Raw genomic sequence first — 13,487 nt, forward strand, 5'->3', positions numbered from 1 at the left:
AGTAGAGGTGGGGTTTTACCATGTTTGTCAGGCTGGTCTCAAACTCCTGACCTCAGGTAATCTTCCCACCTTGGCCTCCCAAAGTGCTCGGACTACAGGCGTGAGCCACCGCACCCAGCCAAGTTGTACATTCTGTAGACTCCAAGAAGTCTTGCGGAAAGGAAAAGAAAATGTGTTTGTGTTAAGCATAGCTTTTCCCAGGTATATGTTGTCATAGAACTTTTGTTTGAATGACTCCTATTAACAGCACATGTAATACATTTATGTATTTATTTATAATGTGTATATTCTATAGGACAGTGAAACTTAAAAGTTCGAAAAAAGTCCTTCTAAACCTAATGATCCAATATAATTATTGTATAATTAAAATTATACAATACCTTAATGAATGATTTAGTTTCAAATTTGGTGGATAAAGTCGGAAATAGTGTTATGAACCATCATGGGTTTATGAAAGTGTCATTAATTAAAATATCGTTTCAGACACCTCACTTTCTGAAGTTCTATTTAGAGACTTGATAAATAACTCCATCTGAAAGATGTTGCTAAAACTGAGGAAAGCAGTAGTGTGTTTAGATTAATATTCCAATACAGCAGGCAGACCCTCAAACTGTTTCTTAAATAAACTTTGGTATGTGGTATTCTCACAGGAGCATTTGTGTATACCTTCTACTTGAACAGTGAATCTGTCTCAAACTTCACCCTTCTTTCTTTTTCCTTGGACTTGTGTTTTATCAGTAGTTATTTTATCACATAAGGTCATTTTAAAATGAAACTGCTGGAAAAAAACATTAATAGGAATTCAGGTCAAACTGCTAAAAAAAGAACATTGGCCATTATATTAAAATAAATCATAATTTATTACCATTTAACATGATCGAACTTGAATACCTAAACATTTCTAAACTGAGGAATTTTTATTTGAGAATTTAGAAAACTTGTGCCTGCTTTTTTTAAGCTAATAGTTATTGCCAGTCTGATATGTAACAAATTGAGAGTCCAGTCGCTACCCAAATGTTAGTGATTAATGGAAATATTTGTATACGAGTACATAGCCCCCTCAAAAATAATTCTCTCAGGTTTAAAATCAGTATTCAGACCAAGACTCAGACTGATGTATAGCCATCTTAATAATGTGTGAGAGGGTTTGTTTGTATCCTTACCCTTCTTTCTTGATCAAATTAGAGGGCTAATAGTTTGGTTTTCAACTTGGTACTTATTAGACTAGACCCTAAAATACCCCGTAAATGGGATTAATTGAAAGTTTTTCAAATTTGAATAGTTAAGTATTTATTATTACATTTGAACTATTTTAATTCCTTTTCTGTTTAAAAAAAAAAAAACCTTAAGTGTAAGAATTCAATAATCTTAAGTGGAGGAAGAATTTTAGTATAATTATCTCCCACATTTTGCTGTTCTATTTATAGTTTTAAGTTTATTCTGTCCCCAAATAATGGCCTACATTTCATTATGGGGCATGAGGACCTAACTTCTATGTCCAAGGACAGTGAGTGAAACTACCTTGATAAACTTTGTTTACTCTTTTACCATTACAGTTGCATTAACGTCCTTTATTTAGCGATAACATTTTCCTACCTTTATCAGTCATCACAGCGATGTTTGCAATTTCATATTGTGATGACTGATTTAATTTTATTTTTAAAAATGTAGTAGCTGAATGGATAATATAGTCAGCTTATAGTTTTTATATAGGACATTTTTTAAGGCTTACAAACTTTGGAGAGGCTTCCAAAGTAATTTCCTTCAAGGCAATTTTTGACATTTTTGACCTAGAATTATAAATTTTTAAACTACATTATGCCTAGAGCAAGTCCAAGTGTGTAAATAGAAATATTTACTTGATTGCTTAATTTACATTGTCATCTTACCTACCAACCCCTTTTTAATAAATGTGGAAATACAAGAAGGTAACAGTCAATAGAAACACAAGAAAATAACAGTCAAGAAGCAGGTTTACGTGTTTGTACTCAGCTCCTGCAAAGTCATATTGCCCAACAGTGACAGGAAAATTAATTCTTGAGTACTCAGCTGTGATTGTTTCTTACCAGCATGTCTTTGGATTATTAACTGATAACTCATATATACAATATCTGCTTATATTTTGTCAATTTTTCCAGCTTCACAAACCTGTTATCAATCATTCATTTATTTATTAAATAATAATAATTAAAATGATGCATCCCTTTACATAAAGGAACTTTTATTTAAACATTTTTATTTTTTTTTTTTTTTTTTTTTTTTTTTTTTTTTTGAGACGGAGTCTCGCTCTGCTGCGCCCAGGCTGGAGTGCAGTGGCCGGATCTCAGCTCACTGCAAGCTCCGCCTCCCGGGTTTACGCCATTCTCCTGCCTCAGCCTCCCCAGTAGCTGGGACTACAGGCGCCCGCCACCTCGCCCGGCTAGTTTTTTGTATTTTTTAGTAGAGACGGGGTTTCACCATGTTAGCCAGGATGGTCTCGATCTCCCGACCTCGTGATCCGCCCGTCTCGGCCTCCCAAAGTGCTGGGATTACAGGCTTGAGCCACCGCGCCCGGCCACATTTTTATTTTTATGTAAATATATATTTTTATTTAAGTATTATTTATACAATATTTAAACATGTAAACATTTATTTAAACATTTTAAATGTTTAAAATTTTATGATGTTTTACTTTATAATTTTGCTTGTATTTATCTTTAAATAATTTCAGATTGTGCTGAAACTTATTTCAAGAGTCTGACATGTTTCATGTAAACTTAATTACTTTATCTGTTTTTAGTGGGAGATTTTGATAAGATCTGGCGAGAACACTGTGAGGATGAAGAAACTCTTTGTGAATATGCTGTTGCAATGAAAAATTTGGCAGATAATCATTGGGCAAAAACTTGTGAGGGTGAAGGTCGTATTGAATGGTGTTGCAGGTAAGTACTTTTATGAATTAACGTTTTTGGTTTCTAATGTATTGTTGTAATTTTTTTTTAAATTTTTTTGAGACGGAGTCTTGCTCTGTCACCCAGGCTGGAGTGCGTGGCGTGATCTCGGCTCACTGCAACCTCCACCTACTGGGTTTAAGCAATTCTGCTGCTGCATCCTGCTGAGTAGCTGGGATTATAGGCACCCACCACCGCGCCCGGCTAACTTTTGTATTTTTAGTAGAGATGGGGTTTCACTATCTTGGCCAGGCTGGTCTCAAACTCCTGACCTCGTGACCTGCCCGCCTGGGCCTCCCAAAGTGCTGGCATTACAGATGTGAGCCACCGCACCTGGCAGAAGCTCTTAAATCTAAGTGATGCTATGTATAATTCATAGTACCAAAATAGAATACCAGAAATACTATGAAAGAGATCCTGTCTTTTAAAACAACTTTTCTCCCTTGTGCTTCACTTTCCCTATGTCTATTTCATTCACCTTTTTAAATAAAAATGTTTTTGGCACATTTGTTCTAACTTTTAAAAAATATGGCTTTAAATGCATTTAATACATACAATACATTTAAATATAATGATTTAATACTTGACTCCTTAATAAGTTATGGTATAAAAATTTCTTTGGATAATTATATTTAGATTCAAGTAAAAGTTCTATAAAGTCTTAAAACATCTTAAAATTTTTATATCTTGAATTTCTGATGTATGATTCAGGGTATTCCAGCATTTATATTGACTTTGGATAATGTTTATTTTCTCATAATATAGATGCTAATGTTAAAAATACCAGAAAATGAAATAATGCTGATACTAGTTCTCTCAATGTGGTAAAATTATAAGAAAGGATAAGTATATTGACTAAACTTAAACATGAATTCCCTGAAAAACTACTTATTGGGTACTATGCTTATTGCCTGTTTGGTGAAATAATCTATATACCAAACCCCTGTGACATGCAATTTACCTATATAACAAACCTGCAAATGTAACCCTGGACCAAAAAAAAAAAAAAAAAAAAAACAAAAACTAGAGACTAAATAAAAAAACATTGTCTTTCTCATGGACAGTAAGTTTATGATAACTTCTGGTTTACATTTTCTTTCAATTTTTATTCAAAAATTTTTACATCTCATTTTAAAACTGTAATAATGCATTCATTCAACAAATAATTCAGAGAAAAATATGCATTTAACTTAGTTATTTAATAAATAATATTTAGTAATTGTCTGCTTTGTACCAGTCATATTATAGGCACTAGGAGTACAATAAAACTCACAAAATCCTTGCTCTCATAGAGCTTACATGCTAGTGGGGGTGAGTGGCCAGAAACAATATGTTGGTTAAATTTATACTAGTTCAGACAGTGGTGAGCGCCATGAGAAAAATAAAACAAGGAAAACCAAAACAATTTTAAGTAAGATTGGGGAAGAGGGTTTCACTGTTGTGATATGTGCCAATGATATAAAGGAAATGAGAGAGTAAGCCAGCCGTACCAAGTCTAAAGATCTTAAAGTAGAGGCATGCTAGCATGTTTCAGAAATAGCCAGGAGAAAAGTGTGGCCAGAGCAAAATGACAGAGGAAGAGAGGTAGAAAATAAGGTAATGAGCACTAGATTTTGTAGGGTCTTGTGAACCATTTTAAAGACATTGTCTTTTACTCTGACATGGGAAGTCATTGGCTGTTTTGACAAAAGAAGTGATAGGATTTTATTAACCATCTGCAGGTGTCAATAATTCTTAAGAATTAATTTCTGTGTTAAGAATAGACTATAAGAAGAGCAAGGGTGTCAGTAAGGGAACCCAGTTAGAAAACTACTTTAATAATCATGGCATGAAATTATAAACAGTTGGTGAACGAGATAGTGAGTTGACAGGACGGTGTACCAGGATTAATGCTCAAATAAATATAATGACTCAGAGAGGAGCCAGGGAGGTAATGGGGCACACATTTTAGTGATTATGATGATATGTAAGGGAATTGAAAATACAAAGTATAGTGAGAAAGTGGTACCATCAGTGGATTATGGAGTCAAAGAATAATGGAGTTGAGGAACTAAAGAAAGGTGCCAGAATAATAGGAAATGGGATGATTGGGGTTAAATGTTTTTATTTGCATTTCTAGAGAGAAAATGGTTATAAATCTGACTGTTCTGGAGAATATACATTTTCTCCCTCAAGAAACACAAAATGAGGCATACTACTGAACCAAATAGTTCCCCTGTAACAGAAAGTGGCAGTGTAATCCAATCAGGAAATCAGTACTGTTGCTGTTTAAGATCATCATTGTTGGATTTTAGCAGTAGTACTTTTAAATTACTATTACAGTACAGCAGGCAGGCCCTCAAACTTTATCTCTTAAATGAACTTTGATATGTGGTATTCTCATAGGAGCATTTGCTTTTACCTTCTGCTTAAACAGTGAATCTGCCTCAAACTTCAGTCTTCTTCCTTTTTCCTTGGATTTGTGTTTTATCAATAGTTATATTATCACATGAGGTCATTTTTTATGTAAACTGCTGAAAAAAATCATTAGGAATTTAGGTCATACTGTTAAAAAAAGAACAGTGGCAAGATATGGTTAAATTTATTATTTTTTTTTACTATCAGAAGTAATACTAAGAGAAGTTATGTAATGTCTTTAAACATAAAACTAGGTTGAGGGAAAAGACTTTGAAACAATATTACATTTTGAAACTTGAGTTTTATATAATTATGAGCTATATGCAGTTTTTTTCTCTTTTTGATAATTCTAAAAGTAATGTCAGTTTGAAAGCTAAAGTGGGCTTTAAAAAGGGTTGGACAAAAGTTTGCTTTTGTTGTACTTAAAACTTACGGGAATATGTTATATGAGGTAAGCCTTGCATCCTGCTAGGACAGAATAATAAAATTTTATATGTAATATGAAGCATTAAAAGCCAGGAAAAAAAATGCAATATATAGGTATAGCTATACCTTCAATAAAGGAATTTGCCCTTTTTAGCTCTTTTAAATACAGAGAAACATATACTATAAACACACTATTTCCTGAACTATTTGAAAGTAAATTGCAGATAACATTACATTTTATCGGTAAATCTATTAGCATACATCTCCTAAGAATTAGGAAATTTTTCTACATAACCACAACGCCATCATCATATTAAGACAGTTAACAGTAATCTTCTAATTTTCTAAAATATTTAGTTCATAAGATCAGATTTTTCTCACTGTCTTCAAAATATATTTTAAAATTTATATATATATATATATAATTTTTTTCTAAATCCAATCAAGTCTCATACATTGGTGGTTACAATTCTTTAGGTTCTTGGGGTTTTTTTTTTGTTTTTTTCATAACATTGAGTTTTTAGACAAATGTCAGTTAATTTGTAGAATATCCCACATTCTGCATTTTCCAGTTATTGGTTCAAGTTGGTTAATAGTGTTCAATATTCTATATATATTTACTGATTTTTCTTTCTTGGCTTTTTAATCTATCAATTACCAATAAAGATGTTTTTAAGATACCGTTTTTCTCGGTTTTTCTATAATAGTTACTTGGCTCTTTAGAGATTTAATTTTTCTGTTGAAGTTCTCTGTTTTTATCCATTTGGGTTGTCTTTTTCTCTATTTTAAAAAAATAAATTTATAGTACTTATTTTAAAGTTTTTGTCTGCTTATTCTAACATGTCTTATCTGTGGGTCTGTTTCTTTTGGCTATTTTTTTCTTTTGGTTATGGATCATTTTTTCCTGCTTTATGTGTGGTAATTCTTTTTTTATACTGGCATTGTGTTTAGAAGAGATTGGCATAAATACCATTTTTCTCCAGAGAGGCATGCTTTTTTTGCTCTGACAGGAAGCTGGAATGAAAGACTGAACACTTTGATACCATCAGGAGTTGAGCTGTATTGGAACTGGATGACCGCTTTAGATGGTTTCAATTCACTTCTGGTTTCAAGTGCTTTGATAGTGAATGAATCCTGTTCTGTGTATATTACAGGTGCAGTCCTCTTGCAGGACATAAACCTAATCTTTTTCTGCTTTTTAGTCCCACTTGCAGCCTCCAGTGCTGTTGCTGCCTTCACATACTCATAAATAGACCTGTGGAGGAAATCAGGAGGAGAATGGGGAGAATTATCTCTACATTTGAGTTTCTTAAAGATTTCAATCTGTCACACAGCCAAGCAGTTGTTAAAAGCTCTGCCGTTTCCCTTTAATCCAGCAGAGTATTTCTACCCTAGAAGGCTTGATTCTCTGCAGCCCAGGTACCATTTCAGCACATGCCCCAGTTCCTGTGATCCCTTCTCATTTTGGAAGGACTTGTACTTGTCTGTTATTTAGTTCCTTTAGACCCCTTTGCATTCTCATCTCTCATTATTTCTTTTTAATATGTTGTTTTTTAAATTCTATCATATGAGCTGCTCTGATCATCTGTATCCTAATTCCAAACTAGTTTTGTGTCCTGCGTTCAGGTTTATCTGATTGTTTTCTCATGGTACCAATTATTTATTTCCTCAGTCTCATTTATTTTCTGTAAACTGAAAGTTGGGTCTGAAGGATTGATTCAGGTCCGGTATTTTTGCAAAAATATCTATTAGATGAAGCTTTATACATCATTTTGTGTCATATTAGTAGATTTTTATTGTGAGGTGTACCATCATTAGAGATACTAAATGTTGTCATTTGTTTAAGGTGGTATCTACTCAATCTTTTCATTGTAAACTTATCCCTTTATAATTAACGAGTAATATGTAGAGTGGTATTTTGGCTTGTGGAGCAATCCTCTTTCCTAACAGTCTTTCAACAAACAGTTTTACTTCCATTTGTTAAATAATATTTCATTTGGGGTTACAAAATAATTATTTTTAAAATTGTATTTTTTCTTGACATTTATTAGCTGGCATTCTTTTGTAAATAAAAGTTTTCCTTTATAAACAGTGAATGATGATTACATGTTATCCAGAAAAGCAGAATAAAAAAATATATGTAATTCTGTTTAATTACCAGTTTTCACAAAAGCAATTGGTATAATAGTCAATTACAGTTAGAATAAATGGGTTGTGGGTTTTGTTTTTTTTTTTTTTTTTTTTGGAATGTCACAGTAACATCTTGGATTTTTATTTCATTTTTCATTGTTAGTCTTTTTTGGGGGGTAGGGTGCTCAAATAATTTCATATTAGGCAGCAGGAGCCCAGTTAAAGTTTGCTTCTGTGTTTTGCATCACCTGTGAGCACTTTCTTGCTCTCTAGTACAAAGATGAGTCTTTGCTTCCCCTCGTCGAGACCTGGAATCAGACTCTTTCTTCAAGGAGTCCTAGTTTCATTTAGTGGGAAATGGCATTTGAAAAGTAACATCTGGGCACTAGATATGCACAGGGTATGCTTTATTCTGCATCTTTTTGGTAAAGAGAATTAGAAAAATATATGTGTTATAATATATAGTGTTATATATAAATATTCAATCAACTTCATAATTGATATTTTCCACTCCAATTTAATATACAAGATTTTTGCTTAACAACTTTGTTTTACATTTATATTTATTTTTGCTTAACTTCTCTGCTTTTTATTTCTCTTCTGTTACCCAGAAGGACTTGGTTCTGAATTACAGTAATACATTAGCCTTTTCCTACAATTTATATAAAATGATTTAAAAATTGCAGTACTGATCTTCTAAAAATAAAATAATTGAAATTTAAGATTTCTTTGCAGTTCTTTTGTCTTTAGAACATATCCCACCAAGGATCAGAATATATGCTTAAAAATTGCTTGAAATAGTTCTTTTCTGTATGGTTGTAATACCAATTTTGCTATACAGTTGATTTCACTTTATTTTCAATTTTGGGGTTTTTTTATTATTTCTTTAATTTTGGAGAATATAAAACATTTACATGGTTCAAAAGTCAAACTTTATTAAAAAGTATACTCAAAAAAGACTCCTTTTTATTTTCTTCATTTACACCTGCCTGTTACCAACAAAGCTGATTCCCCAGAAGATGGGGTCTTTCCCTGTTCATTGTCACGAAACCAGTACACAAAACCAAAAGTGAGTATCAAGTAGTGCAGGCTTTATTTGATGGCCATGGAATTGAGAAGCAGGAGCATGGCTCACAATTCAACTTCTCCACTAGTGAGAGGCTGGGTGGTTAAAATACAGGGTTTTCGAATGAAGGCATTGGACATTAAAAGCAAGAGGATTAATATTCATGTCTTTTCTAGAAATGGGCAGTGAACGTTCTAGAACTGGAGTGCCACTGTCCTTTTTGTCCTTTTATGGCTTCTTCCAGTTGTTATGGTCATTTGCCAACAGTCATGGAACTGGTGGGAGTACCATTTCATTTAGCATGGAAATGAGATGGTAATGAAATGTGAGGTCTTTTCATTAGGTCAGCTATCTTGGTTCTAACCAGTCTCAGCTGGTCTCGTTATTTCAAAGGGAAGTTTTTATTACAGGTATCCTGTTTCTTAAAGATAAGCAGAGTTGGGGCAGGGGGGCAGGGTCAGAATTCAACTATGTCATATAGGCATTACACCGGGTAACACCTCCTATGGGTAACCATTTTCATTTGTTTCATTTTTATCCTACCAGTGTTTGTTTTTGCAAAAATAAACAAATTCATATCCATGTACATATGCATATGTACATATATCCACCTTTTCTTATCCCTGTAGGTGGTGGTGTGTTGTATACTGTTATATACTCTGTACCTTTCTTTTTTACTTAATATGAGAATCATTGTATTTGGTAGAGGTCAGAAGTCTTCAGAGAAACAGAAACAATAGGATGTGTCTGTTAGTATGTATAGTAAGATTTATTATAAAGAATTAATGCATATGATTATCAAGTTTGACAGGTCCTAAGATCTGCAAGGTGAGTGGGCAAGGTGGCAGTCCATGAGAGCTGAAGGTATAGATCCAGTCTAAAGGCCAGCAGCCTCTAGACCCAGAAAGAGCTGATGTCTCACTTTGAGTCTGAAGGCGGGAAAAAGCCGGTGTCCCAGTTCAAAGGCAGTCAGGCAGGAGGAATTCTCTGTAATTATTCACGAGAGAGTCAGCTTTTTTGTTCTATTCAGGCATCAACTGATTGAATGAGGCCCTCTCACTTTAAGGAAAGGCAGTGTGCTTTATTTACATTCTAACAATGTAAATATTAATATCGTCCAAAAACACCCTCAAGGAAACACCCAAGATAATGTTTGACAACTGATACCTAAAATTAACCATCACAGGTATACAGATATATTCCTCATTTTCATAACTTGTTTACAAGCTTTTGCTGTTACAAATAGTGCTGTAATGAATAACCTTGTGTATGTGCATTTTGTATTTTTGTCATTGTATATTTGTAGATTCCTAGGTGTGGAATTGCAGAAATGGAGACTAAATGCATATGTGATTTTATTAGATGTGCTGCCAAATTGCCCTGTGTAGAGGTTATATCATTTTGCAGTTTCACCAGCAAATAAATAAATAAATAAGAATACCCATTTCTCTATAATTTCACCAACATAGGTTGTGGCTCAGCTATTGAATTTTTGTCTGATAGATTGGAATTGGTATCTCTAGCTTGAGTTTATGTTACATTTCTCTCATGAATGAGGTCAAGTACCTTTTTGTATATTTAAGAATCATTTGCCTTTTTTTCTGTGAATTATGTGATCATGTTTTTGATAGTTTTTTGTGTTGACTTTTGGTTTCTAATTTTTCTTGATTTTTTAGAGCTGTTTATATCATTTATAGATACGTGTGCCCTTTGTCTTTGACTCTATCTTTTGCCATACAGAAAGTTTTTGCTTTTACGTAGTTAGATGTATCAGTCGTTTGTTTTATTGCTTCCAGATTTTGATTGTCTTAGAAAAGCTTTCCTAATTACCAGACTGTAGGAATTCAAATAACAATTTGTTATTCACTCATGTTTTCTTCTAATACTTAGGGGATTTCTCTATTATTACATTAGATCTCTGATCTGTTTAAAAGTCAAATTTGGTATTTCTTGTGAAGTGTTAATCTAATTTTTTTCTACCAAAGTTATCCATTTCCCCAACATTTATTAAAAACTTTACCTTTTCTTCAGTAATTTGACATGACACTTACATGATGTACTAAGTTTCCCCACATAGTTGGTTTTGTTTTAGCTTTTCTGTCATATTCCCTTGTATATATCATTGATCCTTGCCTAATACCACCATTTTAATCATAAAGACTTATAATGCTGTTTTGTAGCATCTTCTTCCCATACCCCCCTTTCACACTATTCTTTTTCAGGGGTTTCTTGGTTTTTCTTGCTTTTGCTTTTTTCCACATGTACTTTAGGATCAACTGGTCCAACTACATTTTAAAAAATTGCTTTTATTGAGATTACATTAATTTTTCATAAATTGGGAACAACAGGTATCTCATTAATGTTGAATCATCCTATCCATTAAAAAGATATGTCAGCCGGGCATAGTGGCTCATGCCTATAATCCCAGCATTTTGGGAGGCCAAGGTGGACAGATTAGAGGTCAAGGGATTGAGACCATCCTGGCCAACATGGTGAATCCCCGTCTCTACTAAAAATACAAAAATTAGCTGGGCATGGTGGTGTGCGCCTGTAGTCCTAGCTACTTGGGAGGCTGAGGCAGGAGAATCACTTGAACCCAGGAGGTGGAGGAGGTTGCAGTGAGCCGAGATCCCACCACTGCACTCCAGCTTGGCAACAGAGCAAGAGTCCGTTTTTTTTTTTAGACGGACTCTTGCTCTGTTGCCAAGCTGGAGTGCAGTGGTGCGATCTCGGCTCACTGCAACCTCCTCCACCTCCTGGGTTCAAGTGATTCTCCTGCCTCAGCATCCCAGCACTTTGGGAGGCCGAGGCGGGCGGATCACGAGGTCAGGAGATCGAGACCATCCTGGCTAACCCGGTGAAACTCCGTCTCTACTAAAAAATACAAAAAAACTAGCCGGGCGAGGTGGCAGGCGCCTGTAGTCCCAGCTGCTCGGGAGGCTGAGGCAGGAGAACGGAGTGAACCCGGGAGGCGGAGCTTGTAGTGAGCTGAGATCCGGCCACTGCACTCCAGCCTGGGCGACAGAGCGAGACTCCGTCTCAAAAAAAAAAAAAAAAAAAAAAAAATGGCTTTCCATTTGTTCTAGTCTACTTTAGTCAAAAGTAGCAGACTACTTTTGCAAAGCAGGGTTTTAAGGTTTTCTGTATAGTGGTTATGCACATTTCTTGTTGTGCTTACTCCTAGGTATTTTATCATTTTTATTGCTGTTGTAAATGTCCCCTTCCCTTCTGTTATACAGCTATGCACTGCATAATGACATCTCTATCAGCAGTGGAAATATATATACTATATACAATGGTAGTTCCATAAGATTATAATATCATAATTTTACTATACCTTTTCTATGTTTAGATACACAAATACTTAACCATTGTGTTACAGTGGCCTACAGTATTCAGTATGGTAACATGCTGTAGACATGTAGTAAGCTATACCATCTATGAAGTATACCCTGGTGATTTCACGATAATGAAGTCACCTTAATGATGCATTTCTTGGAACATATCCCCATTGTTAAGCAACACATGACTGTATTCTCACAGGCTATTGTGTGTGTGTGTGTGTATATATATGGATGATTTTCATTTTTTAGTGTTTTACATCCTACCATTTTATTGAATTTTCTTACTGTTTATATGAGTTTATGATTGATTCTCTCCGGTTGTCAAGGTATATCTTTTATGTCATCTATAAATACACAAAGTTTTATTTCTTCCTCTCTTACTCATTTGACTAAATCTTTTTCTCTTGTCTATTACATAGCTGTACTTTATTCATTTTGCAGTAATGTATGTGGTGTATCCTCATTAAGTTGCTGGTCTTTTTGGCTTATATATCTATATATGCATACACATGTATTTCTAATATTAAGGGAGTGTTTACCAACTTGTATTTTATTGAGTGTTTATATTAGGAATGGGTGTTGGATTTTGTTGAATGACCTTTCAGCATCTATGAAGAAGAATAAATGTGTTTTCTTCTTAGATTTATGAATATAGTGAATTATATTAGTGGATTTTCTTATGTTGAACCATCTGTGCATTCCTGAAATACATATCACTTAGTCATGTTTAATTATGTTTGCTAAAATTTAATTTCATATTTTTATTGATATTTATAAGTGATATTGGTCTTTATTTTTGTAATCTTTATCAGATCAGATAAGTATCATTGTAATTTTGCTCCCTGAAAATGAATTTGGAAAAATGTTTTTGTTTCTGTGGTTTGGAACAGTTTAAGTACTTTTGGGGTTGTCTCACATGCATCAGTGGAATTTTAATTTATAGAGGTGACTGAGGAAAACATGGAGTGATCAATGCCATTGAAATGATTATTACTTATATTTCCTGAGAGAAGGGGACATACCACACTATGCAGGGCTACAAAGGAAGCGCCAGATTTTGTCAGGAGTCAGAAGCAGGAGCTAAAGGAAAGCCTAGACCAGAGCCATTATTGACCTTTTATGGAAAAGACAAGGCAGGGCAGAGTAAACGGTTTAGGATTGGCTAGATTGAGTAATTTCAGTAGGCTGTGGGGA

At 34.1% G+C, this 13,487-nt stretch overlaps 1 protein-coding gene across 1 annotated transcript in view; it reads left to right on the forward strand.

Annotated features, from left to right (window-relative positions):
• BMT2 (base methyltransferase of 25S rRNA 2 homolog) overlaps positions 1-13,487 on the forward strand; it is an 876,684-nt gene that overhangs the window by 773,212 nt on the left and 89,985 nt on the right. The window contains exon 3 of the mRNA XM_050782647.1: positions 2,780-2,921. Coding sequence (XP_050638604.1) covers positions 2,780-2,921 — 142 coding nt within the window. The remainder of the gene's footprint in view (positions 1-2,779; positions 2,922-13,487) is intronic.

The sequence above is a fragment of the Macaca thibetana genome, chromosome 3, assembly GCF_024542745.1.
Source record: "Macaca thibetana thibetana isolate TM-01 chromosome 3, ASM2454274v1, whole genome shotgun sequence".
Lineage (NCBI taxonomy): Eukaryota > Metazoa > Chordata > Mammalia > Primates > Cercopithecidae > Macaca > Macaca thibetana.